Source organism: Tachysurus fulvidraco, chromosome 13, assembly GCF_022655615.1.
Source record: "Tachysurus fulvidraco isolate hzauxx_2018 chromosome 13, HZAU_PFXX_2.0, whole genome shotgun sequence".
In the NCBI taxonomy this organism is placed as follows: domain Eukaryota; kingdom Metazoa; phylum Chordata; class Actinopteri; order Siluriformes; family Bagridae; genus Tachysurus; species Tachysurus fulvidraco.
In genome coordinates this window covers 457,815-470,314 of record NC_062530.1, presented here as the reverse complement: position 1 = coordinate 470,314, position 12,500 = coordinate 457,815, and the positions used below count along the sequence as shown (strand labels likewise).

Sequence of the window (12,500 nt, the reverse complement as noted above, 5' to 3'; positions counted from 1 at the left end):
CCACCTCATCCCTCAGGCTTGGCTAGAATAAATATTTAAGTGTTCAAACAGTAATGTTAATTACGAAGTGTGTGTGTGTGTGTGTGTGTGTGTGTGTGTGTGTGTGTGTGGGTGTGGGTGTGTGTGTGTGTGTTTGTGTATGTGTGTGTGTTTGTGTATAGACAAATAGATAGTATCCAATTTATATAATATATTTATTTATGGGTGAGGCCTAATTGGTTGCACATTGTATATATATGTGTGTGTGTGTGTGTGTGTGTGTGTGTGTGTGTGTGTGTGTGTGTGTGTGTGTGTGTGTGCAGACCCTGCTGGACTCGCAGTACTGGTATTACATGATTGAGATGAGTTTTTACAGCTCCCTGTTATTCAGTGTGGCTGTGGACGTCAAACGAAAGGTCAGAGTTCATTCTAACCGTTCGACACACACACTCATACACACACACACACACACACACACACACACACACACACACACACACATACACACACACACACCACACACACACACACACACACACACACACACACACACACACACACACACACACCACACCCTCTCACTCTCTCACACACACACACACACACACTCACCCCCCCCCACACACACACACTCACAAACCCACACACACACACTCACACATACACACTAACACACACTCGCGCTCACACACCCACACATTCTCTATTACACACACAGTGATATAACTATAATTATTTTTTTGATTAATTATTTGTACATAATAAATAATTATTTCATAAACTTTTTATAAATAATTATAATAATTTATCATTTGTGTTTGAGCTCAAAAAGATGTAACTGTGGAGTTTAATCAGTGAATCATTTAAGCTGCTCGGAATCGACTCACTGTTTAATATGTCTGAGGTCATGCATGTGATTTTATCTGAACGTAGAGCTGATATCATATCTGACCTGTTACAGATCAAAAGACTCTGTGTGTGTGTGTGTGTGTGTGTGTGTGTGTGTGTGTGTGTGTGTGTGTGTGTGTGTGTGTGTGTGTGTAGGATTTTAAAGAGCAGTTGGTTCATCACTGGGCCACTTTAACACTGCTGACCTTCTCCTGGTGTGCAAATTACATCCGTATCGGGACTCTGGTCATGCTGGTGCACGACGCTGCAGATCTTTTTTTAGAGGTAGGAGGAGAAGAGAAATGTCACAGATAGCAGAATATTTCTCTCCAAGCTCTAATGTTCCTCATCGATCATTTTGGGTTTGGGACAAAAGGCTTCATATGCAACTAAAAGTCGGGCGTTAAATCCGCAGCTCTGTGTTCTGATCTCACACACAGTCCATGAGTCCATCAGCATCACGTCACTATTAAATAGAATTCCCGAGAAGAACCGTGTTTGGTTTCGTGGGAAATCTTTTGACTGATTAATATTTTCTGTAAATTCTCACCATAAATGTTACGTCATGTAGAAGAATCGTTGAGGGATCATTTTAATGTGACCGGAAAAATAAACAGTTCAAGAAGTTCCTCAGACCGGTTCCTTAGCGAGAGCTTCATCTGCCGTCTCTCTGAATAACGTCGAAAGAAGAGCGTATGTGAGCCAGATGAAGGTGGAGCCATCGGTATATAATAAATGATTCGCACGATCACACTTGAGTGCAAAAGTTTGTGAACCCATAACACAAAAAGGAGGAAATGTGATGGGAAAAATCCAAAGTATCTAAAAAGTTAACAAACACTAATATGTGTTTAAGGTTCTGAGGTTCTTACGTGTATGTAAAGAACTTCTGTGAAGATGTAAGTCATGTTTTCTCTTTCTGTGAGTCGGGGAAGGTGTTTAATTACGCCGGATGGTTGCGAACCTGTAACACCATCTTCATCCTCTTCATGGTGGTCTTCATGGTCACCAGGCTGATCATCTTCCCATTCTGGTGAGAAATAAGTGATGAGAGAAATAAGTGTGAATAAACGTGATGGTGTGTTAAAGCGAGCCGTGTTGCAGGTTGATCCACTGCAGCTGGTTTTATCCTCTGGAACAGTTTCAGCCGTTTTTTGGTTATTATTTCTTCAATGCCGTGCTGGTGATCCTGCTGCTGCTTCACGTCTTCTGGGCGTCGCTCATCCTGCGCATGGTCATTAAACTCATGTCTGGCGAAGTGAGTGTGTCCAGAAATGTATTGAAATGCACATATTAGACAAAAGGCTCATTCAGAATAAAACAAATCAATTATTATTTCTATTTAAAGATGAAAGGTGATGAAAGAAGTGATGAGGAAGAGGAGGAGGAGAGTCAGGATGAAGTACAACACCACAACCATACACACTGTGACTCTGCTGAAGGACCTCTGGCTAACGGTCACTGACTCAGAACAGGACGCTTGGACTATGAGGACACGTGAGGACGTCGATGCAGCTTTATGTCCATATTGGGCTACAAAAACTTTCACTTCCTGACCGAGAGTTTCAGAGACATTTAATTTTCAGATGTTTATGTTTTTTCAGAAAAGGTTTAAAACTCAGAAGAGTTAAAGAATCATCTCGTCACAGTGGAACTGGATCATGGATCTGGATCATCTGGGATTCACTGTGAGGAGACGTTTCTTTATCGATGTTATGTCATGGCAAAACTTTCATTTAAGGTTCAGTAATAAATTATTTATAATCATATTCTCTGTAGTTTATTAACAGTCTAAGTGTCTAAAGTAACTCAATAAAAATCATTATGAACTAATAAATATTTAAGATTTATTACTGAATGAATTCTTACTTATTTACACTTGAGTTATTTCCTGAACCTCAAATTGGAGCATTTACATTAAAGCTGGAATAATGTTAACAAAGTCACTGAGGCTTAAAGAGCAGCTGATTTTGACCTTCACTCCACGTCACATGACTGTGTTCTGGACTCTGATTGGTGCATATAAATAAATAAATAAATAAATAAATAAATAAATAAATAAATAAATAAATGTAACTTGATTGTATTTAATGGAGTTTATTAACATTACTGAAGCTGTGGTTGTGTTAATTAAGAAAAAAATGAACAGAAACAACATACAGTTTTCATTTATATACACAATCGACTCCATAATAACTACAGTTTATTAATGATTTAATCAGAATTAAATTGAATGAAATAGAACTAAGAAAATGATAAAGGCAGGTGAAGGAGACGCCTCATTTTATATGACTTTTACCCCTGAAATATTTTCCTGAAAATGAATTTTCTTAGAAATGTAATTAAAGCAAAAGTATAAACTTAAGAATGAACTATTTAGTACTGTAAATGATCTAAGTGCCATTTCTGTATCCTGTACATCACGTCTCAGTAGCTGGATGTTCTGATGCTGATGCAGGACAAATCACCAGCCACGATTCGTACCATTATTACACTTTTACTTTATATCATTCTAGTCTTTATAAACTATTTATAATTATGAACTATAAATTATGTGTTTATTTTTTTTCTACATAGATTTAATGACAGAAAATAAGACAGAATTGATTCGTGCATTTTATTATTTACTTTTAAGTGAATAAATAGTAAATATAATATTTAAATTGTATTCACACACACACACATACACACGCGCACACACACACACACACACACACACACACACACACACACACACACACACACACACACACACACTCAGATGTTCCAGGTGCTCCTCAGGATGTTGATGTAAACCTGGTCACTGGGGATTTCGATGCTCAGTCCCTCATAATAGTCCTGAAACTCTGCATAAGACACGTATTTATTGACTCTTTCTGCTTCCCAGACACACGTGATGAAGTCCATTTCTGCTCCTGCAAAGAAATTAATTAAAACAATTACTCAATTAAGTATTATATTATATTATATTATATTATATTATATTATATTATATTATATTAGATTATATTATATAAAAAAAGTTTCAATTGCAGTTGTATTTCACATCATGGGCAGTAGAGGGCGCTCAAATGTACTAAACGGAAACATTCTTTTAAACATGGTTTAATTCCGAAGGTCATTAGAAGGTGACCTGTAGCTGTGTACAGTCAGTAGTTTCTTACCATTTTCAGTGAGCCGGTGCTGATTAACACAGTAAAATTTCTCAATGTCAGTCAGTGAAACCGAACCTGTTTTATTTGGGTCAAGTTTAATATAAACCTGAAAACAGAGAAACAGAAAATGATCTGATGTCAAAGTGATAAAGTGTAAACGTGTTAGTGTTAAAGTGATAGTGTAAACGTGTGAAAGTGATAAAGTGATAAAGTTATAAAACAGGGCTGCCAACCTTTGAGTTCAGTTTAGAGTGAGATTTTTTTTTTCGGGGGGAGGGGGGCGCTTTGGTTATGGGGAGGGGCTTATGGAGGGGCGTGGCTTGGTGTAGAAAAAAAATACAAACACAAAATCCTTGCATTAGCAGAAGTGTCTTAAGTATTTACTGATTGTCAAAGTATTTGGTATCTGTACAGAATTTCTTGGGAGATTTACATTATATTTAATTTTCGCAAACATTTTACAGAAATAGGATTAACACGTGATTAACATGTTCACAGATTAACACGTGATTAACATGTTCACAGATTAACATGTGATTAACATGTTCACAGATTAACGTGATTAACATGTTCACAGATTAACATGTGATTAACATGTTCACAGATTAACATGTGATTAACATGTTCACAGATTAACATGTGATTAACATGTTCACAGATTAACATGTGATTAACATGTTCACAGATTAACATGTGATTAACATGTGATAAACATGTTCGCAGATTACCATGTGATAAACATGTTCACAGATTAACATGTGATTAACATGTTCAAAGATTAACATGTGATAAGCATGTTCACAGATTACCATGTGATTAACATGTTCACAGATTAACATGTGATAAACATGTTCAAAGATTAACATGTGATTAACATGTTCACAGATTAACATGTGATTATCATGTGATTAACATGTGATTAACATGTTCGCAGATTAACATGTGATTAACATGTGATTACCATGTTCACAGATTAGCATGTGATTAACATGTTCACAGATTAACATGTGATTAACATGTTCACAGATTGACATGTGATTAATATGTTCACAGATTAACATGTGATAAACATGTTCACAGATTAACATGTGATAAACATGTTCACAGATTAACATGTGATAAACATGTTCACAGATTAACATGTGATTAACATGTTCACAGATTAACATGTGATAAACATGTTCACAGATTAACATGTGATTAACATGTTCAAAGATTAACATGTGATAAACATGTTCACAGATTACCATGTGATTAACATGTTCACAGATTAACATGTGATAAACATGTTCAAAGATTATCATGTGATTAACATGTTCACAGATTAACATGTGATTATCATGTGATTAACATGTGATTAACATGTTCGCAGATTAACATGTGATTAACATGTGGTTACCATGTTCACAGATTAGCATGTGATTAACATGTTCACAGATTAACATGTGATTAACATGTTCACAGATTGACATGTGATTAATATGTTCACAGATTAACATGTGATAAACATGTTCACAGATTAACATGTGATAAACATGTTCACAGATTAACATGTGATAAACATGTTCACAGATTAACATGTGATAAACATGTTCACAGATTAACATGTGATTAACATGTTCACAGATTAACATGTGATAAACATGTTCAAAGATTAACATGTGATTAACATGTGATTACCATGTTCACAGTTAACATGTGATTAACATGTTCGCAGATTACCATGTGATTAACATGTGATTACCATGTTCACAGATTAACATGTGATTAGCATGTTCACAGATTAACATGTGATTAACATGTTCACAGATTAACATGTGCTTAACATGTTTACAGATTAACATGTGATTAATATGTTCACAGATTAACATGTGATTAACATGTTTACAGATTAACATGTGATTAACATGTTCACAGATTAACATGTGATTAACATGTTCACAGATTAACATGTGATTAATATGTTCACAGATTAACATGTGATTAACATGTGATTAACATGTTCACAGATTAACATGTGATTAACATGTTCACAGATTAACATGTGATTAACATGTTCACAGATTAACATGTGATTAACATGTTCACAGATTAACATGTGATTAACATGTGATTAACATGTTCACAGATTAACATGTGATTAACATGTTCACAGATTAACATGTGATTAATATGTTCACAGATTAACATGTGATTAATATGTTCACAGATTAACATGTGATTACCATGTTCACAGATTAACATGTGATAAACATGTTCACAGATTAACATGTTCACAGATTAACATGTGATAAACATGTTCACAAACTAACATGTGATTAACATGTGATTAACATGTTCACAGATTAACATGTGATAAACATGTTCACAGATTAACATGTGATTAACATGTTCACAGATTAACATGTGATTAACATGTTCACAGATTAACATGTGATTAACATGTTCACAGATTAACATGTGATTAATATGTTCACAGATTAACATGTGATTAACATGTGATTAACATGTTCACAGATTAACATGTGATTAATATGTTCACAGATTAACATGTGATTAACATGTGATTAACATGTTCACAGATTAACATGTGATAAACATGTTCACAGATTAACATGTGATTAACATGTTCACAGATTAACATGTGATTAACATGTTCACAGATTAACATGTGATTAACATGTTCACAGATTAACATGTGCTCTATTGTATGTGCTGGTGGCTGATTTTGCAGCCTTAATCATTGACTTGGATGCAGCTCCCACTTGAACCCTGACACTTTAGATAACATCCTATAACAGAAAACACTAATGTATCCATACTGACCCCATACTGACACCACACTGACACCATACTAATACCACACTGACCCCATACTGACCCCATACTGACACCATACTGACACCATACTGACCCCATACTGACCCCATACTGACACCACACTGACACCATACTAACACCACACTTACCCCATACTGACCCCATACTGAAACCATACTGACACCATACTGACCCCATACTGACCCCATACTGACACCACACTGACACCACACTGACACCACACTGACCCCATACTGACCCCATACTGAAACCATACTGAAACCATACTGACCCCATACTGACACCACACTGACCCCATACTGACCCCATACTGACACCATACTGACACCACACTGACCCCATACTGAAACCATACTGACACCATACTGACACCATACTGACACCACACTGACCCCATACTGACACCATACTGACACCACACTGACCCCATACTGACCCCATACTGAAACCATACTGACACCATACTGACCCCATACTGACACCACACTGACCCCATACTGACCCCATACTGACACCATACTGACCCCATACTGACACCATAATGACACCATACTGACCCCATACTGACCCCATACTGACACCATACTGACCCCATACTGACACCATAATGACACCATACTGACACCATACTGAAACCATACTGACACCATACTGACCCCATACTGACACCATACTGACCCCATAATGACACCATAATGACACCATACTGACCCCATACTGACACCATACTGACCCCATACTGACACCATAATGACACCATACTGACCCCATACTGACACCATACTGACCCCATACTGACACCATAATGACACCATACTGACCCCATACTGACACCATACTGACCCCATACTGACACCATAATGACACCATACTGACCCCATACTGACACCATACTGACACCATACTGACCCCATACTGACACCATAATGACACCATACTGACCCCATACTGACACCATACTGACACCACACTGACCCCATACTGACCCCATACTGAAACCATACTGACACCATACTGACCCCATACTGACACCACACTGACCCCATACTGACCCCATACTGACACCATACTGACCCCATACTGACACCATAATGACACCATACTGACCCCATACTGACCCCATACTGACACCATACTGACCCCATACTGACACCATAATGACACCATACTGACACCATACTGAAACCATACTGACACCATACTGACCCCATACTGACACCATACTGACCCCATAATGACACCATAATGACACCATACTGACCCCATACTGACACCATACTGACCCCATACTGACACCATAATGACACCATACTGACCCCATACTGACACCATACTGACCCCATACTGACACCATAATGACACCATACTGACCCCATACTGACACCATACTGACCCCATACTGACACCATACTGACCCCATACTGACCCCATAATGACACCATAATGACACCATACTGACCCCATACTGACACCATACTGACCCCATACTGACACCATAATGACACCATACTGACCCCATACTGACACCATACTGACCCCATACTGACACCATAATGACACCATACTGACCCCATACTGACACCATACTGACCCCATACTGACACCATACTGACCCCATACTGACACCATAATGACACCATACTGACACCATACTGACACCATACTGACACCATAATGACACCATACTGACACCATACTGACCCCATACTGACACCATACTGACCCCATACTGACACCATACTGACACCATACTGGCGATTTCTTTTCCCTCACTGCACGAGTCTGCGTGAGAATATGGGGGTGTGGCGTGCGAATATGGGGGTGTGGCATGTGAATATGGGGGTGTGGCATGTGAATATGGGGGTGTGGCATGTGAATATGGGGGTGTGACATGTGAATATGGGGGTGTGGCATGTGAATATGGGGGTGTGGCATGTGAATATGGGGGTGTGGCATGAGAGCGTGAGATTTCGGTGAATTGCGTGAGTCGTACGCTAAATGTGTGAGAGTTGGCAGCCTTGTATAAAGTGATAAAGTGTTAAAGGTTGTGTTTGTGGAGCTTTCGGCTCTGTGACCTTTATAAACACGGCTTTTCTGCTCTCGTTCATGTCTCCGGTCACAGCACACATCACCTCAGCATAATCCACCATCAACTCTCTCTCCAACCCCACAAGCCTCCACAGCGCCTCCACCTCCTGAACACAGCTACACATTATTACACATATTTACAGTGTTTGAGGTGAAACACAGCATTAACACTCACACCATCCAACACAGTCACACAAACTTACAACTTTTCACTTTTTAGAAACAGAATCTGCTTCATCTTCACTGTGGAAGTTCATTTTCATTTCATTGGGTTTTAAAAAGATTCATAACAGTGTTCATGTGGATTATTAGTCTTAATGCTCTGGGAAATGATAAATGCTTCAGTCGTATTCTCACAATCTGCTTCTGAAGGTCTTAGTTTAGGTTTGTGTTCAGTGTTTGTGGTTTTAGTGTTGGGTTAGAATTGGTTTTAGTTTGGGTTTAGTTTTGTTTTAGCCTGCTTTATGTTTGGGTTTAGTTACACTATGGAATGGGTTAGTACTTTTGTCTATGTTGTGTATGTTGTGTATGTTGTGTATGTTGTGTATTCTGTGTATGTTGTATGTTGTGTATTCTGTGTATGTTGTGTATTCTGTGTATGTTGTGTATGTTGTGTATGTTGTGTATTCTGTGTATGTTGTATGTTGTGTATGTTGTATGTTGTGTATTCTGTGTATGTTTTGTATGTTGTGTATGTTGTGTATTCTGTGTATGTTGTGTATTCTGTGTATGTTGTGTATTCTGTGTATGTTGTGTATGTTGTGTATGTTGTGTATGTTGTGTATTCTGTGTATGTTGTGTATTCTGTGTATGTTGTGTATGTTGTGTATTCTGTGTATTCTGTGTATGTTTTGTATGTTGTGTATTCTGTGTATGTTGTGTATTCTGTGTATGTTGTATGTTGTGTATGTTGTGTATGTTGTATGTTGTGTATGTTGTGTATTCTGTGTATTCTGTGTATGTTGTGTATTCTGTGTATGTTGTATGTTGTGTATGTTGTATGTTGTGTATGTTGTGTATTCTGTGTATTCTGTGTATTCTGTGTATGTTTTGTATGTTGTGTATTCTGTGTATGTTGTATGTTGTGTATGTTGTATGTTGTGTATTCTGTGTATTCTGTGTATGTTGTGTATGTTGTGTATGTTGTGTGTGTTGAGTATGTTGTGTATTTTGTGTTTTGTTTATGTTGTGTGTTGTGAATGTTGTCTGTTGTGTATGTTGTGTGTGTTGAGTATGTTGTGTATTTTGTGTGTTGTTTATGTTGTGTGTTGTGAATGTTGTCTGTTGTGTATGTTGTGTATGTTGTGTATGTTGTGCTTTTTTCTTTCATCTTGTTTATAAAGCTTTATTAATAATAATAATGACCTTCAGACCTTCAGTGTTTGTGTTACTTTAATGTGTAATTGAACATTTTCACCTTTATATGTTTATATATTTATTTAAAACGTTAATGTTTTATGTGTCTTTATGATGTATAATATTTATGATGATTATGACCAAAGTTCACCAGGTGATTAATGATTACTGCACCTGCAGCTTGAGCTCCAGCTCCTCCATCAGACACGCTCGGAGCTGATCTTTACCCACAATGCCGTTCTGCTGCACATCTAATTTTTGCAGCCTTCTCCCTAAACCAACCAGAGTCCGGACAGCACGACCCCTCAACCTCCCCCGTACAGACGCTAGAACAAATCCAGCACAAACATTAGGACATTCGTTCATAAATAAAGGTGTAAAGGTGAGGAATCGCTCAGAGATGGAACTACTTTTTCACAGTGAAGAGTTTGTGGTAGTTGTGTGTCTCTGATGGCGTATGAACACCACAAAGGAAACGGAACTACTTTTTACTGCTGCTGTTACACTTGCTCTGTTAGTGAAGGGAACTGAGTTAACATTCTACAGAGAGATTAGACATTAGAGATTAGAGATTAGAGATTAGACATTAGACATTAGAGATTAGACATTAGAGATTAGACATTAGACATTAGAGATTAGACATTAGAGATTAGAGATTAGAGATTAGACATTAGAGATTAGACATTAGAGATTAGAGATTAGAGATTAGACATTAGACATTAGAGATTAGACATTAGAGATTAGACATTAGAGATTAGACATTAGAGATTAGACATTAGACATTAGAGATTAGACATTAGACATTAGAGATTAGACATTAGAGATTAGACATTAGAGATTAGACATTAGAGATTAGACATTAGACATTAGAGATTAGACATTAGAGATTAGACATTAGAGATTAGACATTAGAGATTAGACATTAGACATTAGAGATTAGACATTAGACATTAGAGATTAGACATTAGAGATTAGACATTAGAGATTAGACATTAGAGATTAGAGATTAGAGATTAGACATTAGAGATTAGACATTAGAGATTAGACATTAGAGATTAGACATTAGAGATTAGAGATTAGACATTAGAGATTAGACATTAGACATTAGAGATTAGACATTAGAGATTAGACATTAGAGATTAGACATTAGAGATTAGACATTAGAGATACATTGGCGGTGAGATTATTAACCTTGAATCACATTTAGAGTTCTGCGATCGTTCGTTTCCTCCTCAGAAAGATAATGTTCAGTTCCTCCAAACTGGAGTCTGTGAGATAGAGAAGGGAGAAACGTGTGAAACAAAGTGCTTAGAAACACTCATTATTATTATTATTATTATTATTATTATTATTATTATTATTATTATTAGTAGTAGTAGTAGTAGTAGTAGTAGTAGTACTCAATTTAATTTAATAATAATTATATACATAAAATTTTTAAATATGAATTACTGAATATTAATAAAAAATTGTGTGTGTGTGTGTGTGTTAGTGTGTGTCTTTGTATGTGTGAGTGTGTGTGTATGTGTATTTGTGTGTGTGTGTGCGTGTGTGTGTCTGTGTGTGTGTGTGTGTGTGTGTGTGTCTGTGAGTGTGTGTGTGTGTGTGTGTGTGTGTGTGTGTCTGTGAGTGTGTGTGTGTGTTTGTGTGTGTGTGTGTGTGTGTGTGTGTGTGTGTGTGTGTGTGTGTGTGTGTGTGTGTGTTTGTGTGTGTGTGTGTGTGTGTGTGTGTGTGTGTGTGTGTGTGTGTGTGTGTGTGTGTGTACAGTAGTGAACTCTTGGACTCTTCATCCACATCAGTGACTCTGAGAGACAGATACGGCCGCTGTCTCAGGTTCTCGGGGACTTGGGGTCCATCTGTACTGAATCGCAGATTTGCACCCTGAATAATACAGACAGGTAATAAAGAGCTGTGTGTGTGTGTGTGTGTGTGTGTGTGTGTGTGTGTGTGTGTGTGTGTGTGTGTGTGTGTGTGTGTGTGTGTGTGTGTGTGTGTGTGTGTGTGTGTGTGTGTGTGTGTGTGTGTGTGTAATTTGATACCTGTGAGATGTCAGAGAGACAGTATGGTCTCCCTCGTGTCCTATAAACCCCACGTGCAATAAATGGCAGGGCATTAGACCTGTATTAAACACACACATACACACAGTTAATAAACCTGTAAGAAACACACACACACACTCACACAAACTCACTC

The 12,500-nt window shown here is 37.5% G+C and overlaps 2 protein-coding genes across 6 annotated transcripts in view; one reads left to right on the top strand and one right to left on the bottom strand.

The window, feature by feature from the left end:
• cers3b (ceramide synthase 3b) overlaps positions 1 to 2,717 on the top strand; it is a 7,181-nt gene extending 4,464 nt beyond the window's left edge. For both annotated transcript variants that reach the window (XM_047822529.1, XM_047822530.1), the window contains 5 exons: positions 303 to 395; positions 1,024 to 1,152; positions 1,794 to 1,900; positions 1,972 to 2,125; positions 2,216 to 2,717. In XM_047822529.1, coding sequence (XP_047678485.1) covers positions 303 to 395; positions 1,024 to 1,152; positions 1,794 to 1,900; positions 1,972 to 2,125; positions 2,216 to 2,332 — 600 coding nt within the window. In that variant the 3' untranslated portion in view covers positions 2,333 to 2,717. The remainder of the gene's footprint in view (positions 1 to 302; positions 396 to 1,023; positions 1,153 to 1,793; positions 1,901 to 1,971; positions 2,126 to 2,215) is intronic.
• A 310-nt stretch (positions 2,718 to 3,027) lies between these two features.
• The window catches only part of caps2 (calcyphosine 2), a 16,103-nt gene continuing 6,630 nt past the window's right edge, over positions 3,028 to 12,500 (bottom strand). The window contains exons 10-16 of one of the 4 annotated variants that reach the window (XM_047822526.1): positions 12,347 to 12,425; positions 12,073 to 12,188; positions 11,499 to 11,575; positions 10,482 to 10,633; positions 8,939 to 9,058; positions 4,032 to 4,128; positions 3,028 to 3,782 (exon numbers count right to left, since the gene is read on the bottom strand). In XM_047822526.1, the coding sequence (XP_047678482.1) occupies positions 3,625 to 3,782; positions 4,032 to 4,128; positions 8,939 to 9,058; positions 10,482 to 10,633; positions 11,499 to 11,575; positions 12,073 to 12,188; positions 12,347 to 12,425 (799 nt within the window). In that variant the 3' untranslated portion in view covers positions 3,028 to 3,624. Of the gene's footprint in view, positions 3,783 to 4,031; positions 4,129 to 8,938; positions 9,069 to 10,481; positions 10,634 to 11,498; positions 11,576 to 12,072; positions 12,189 to 12,346; positions 12,426 to 12,500 lie in introns of those variants that run through there. The other 3 variants (XM_047822525.1, XM_047822527.1, XR_007144709.1) reach the window with 3 other exon arrangements.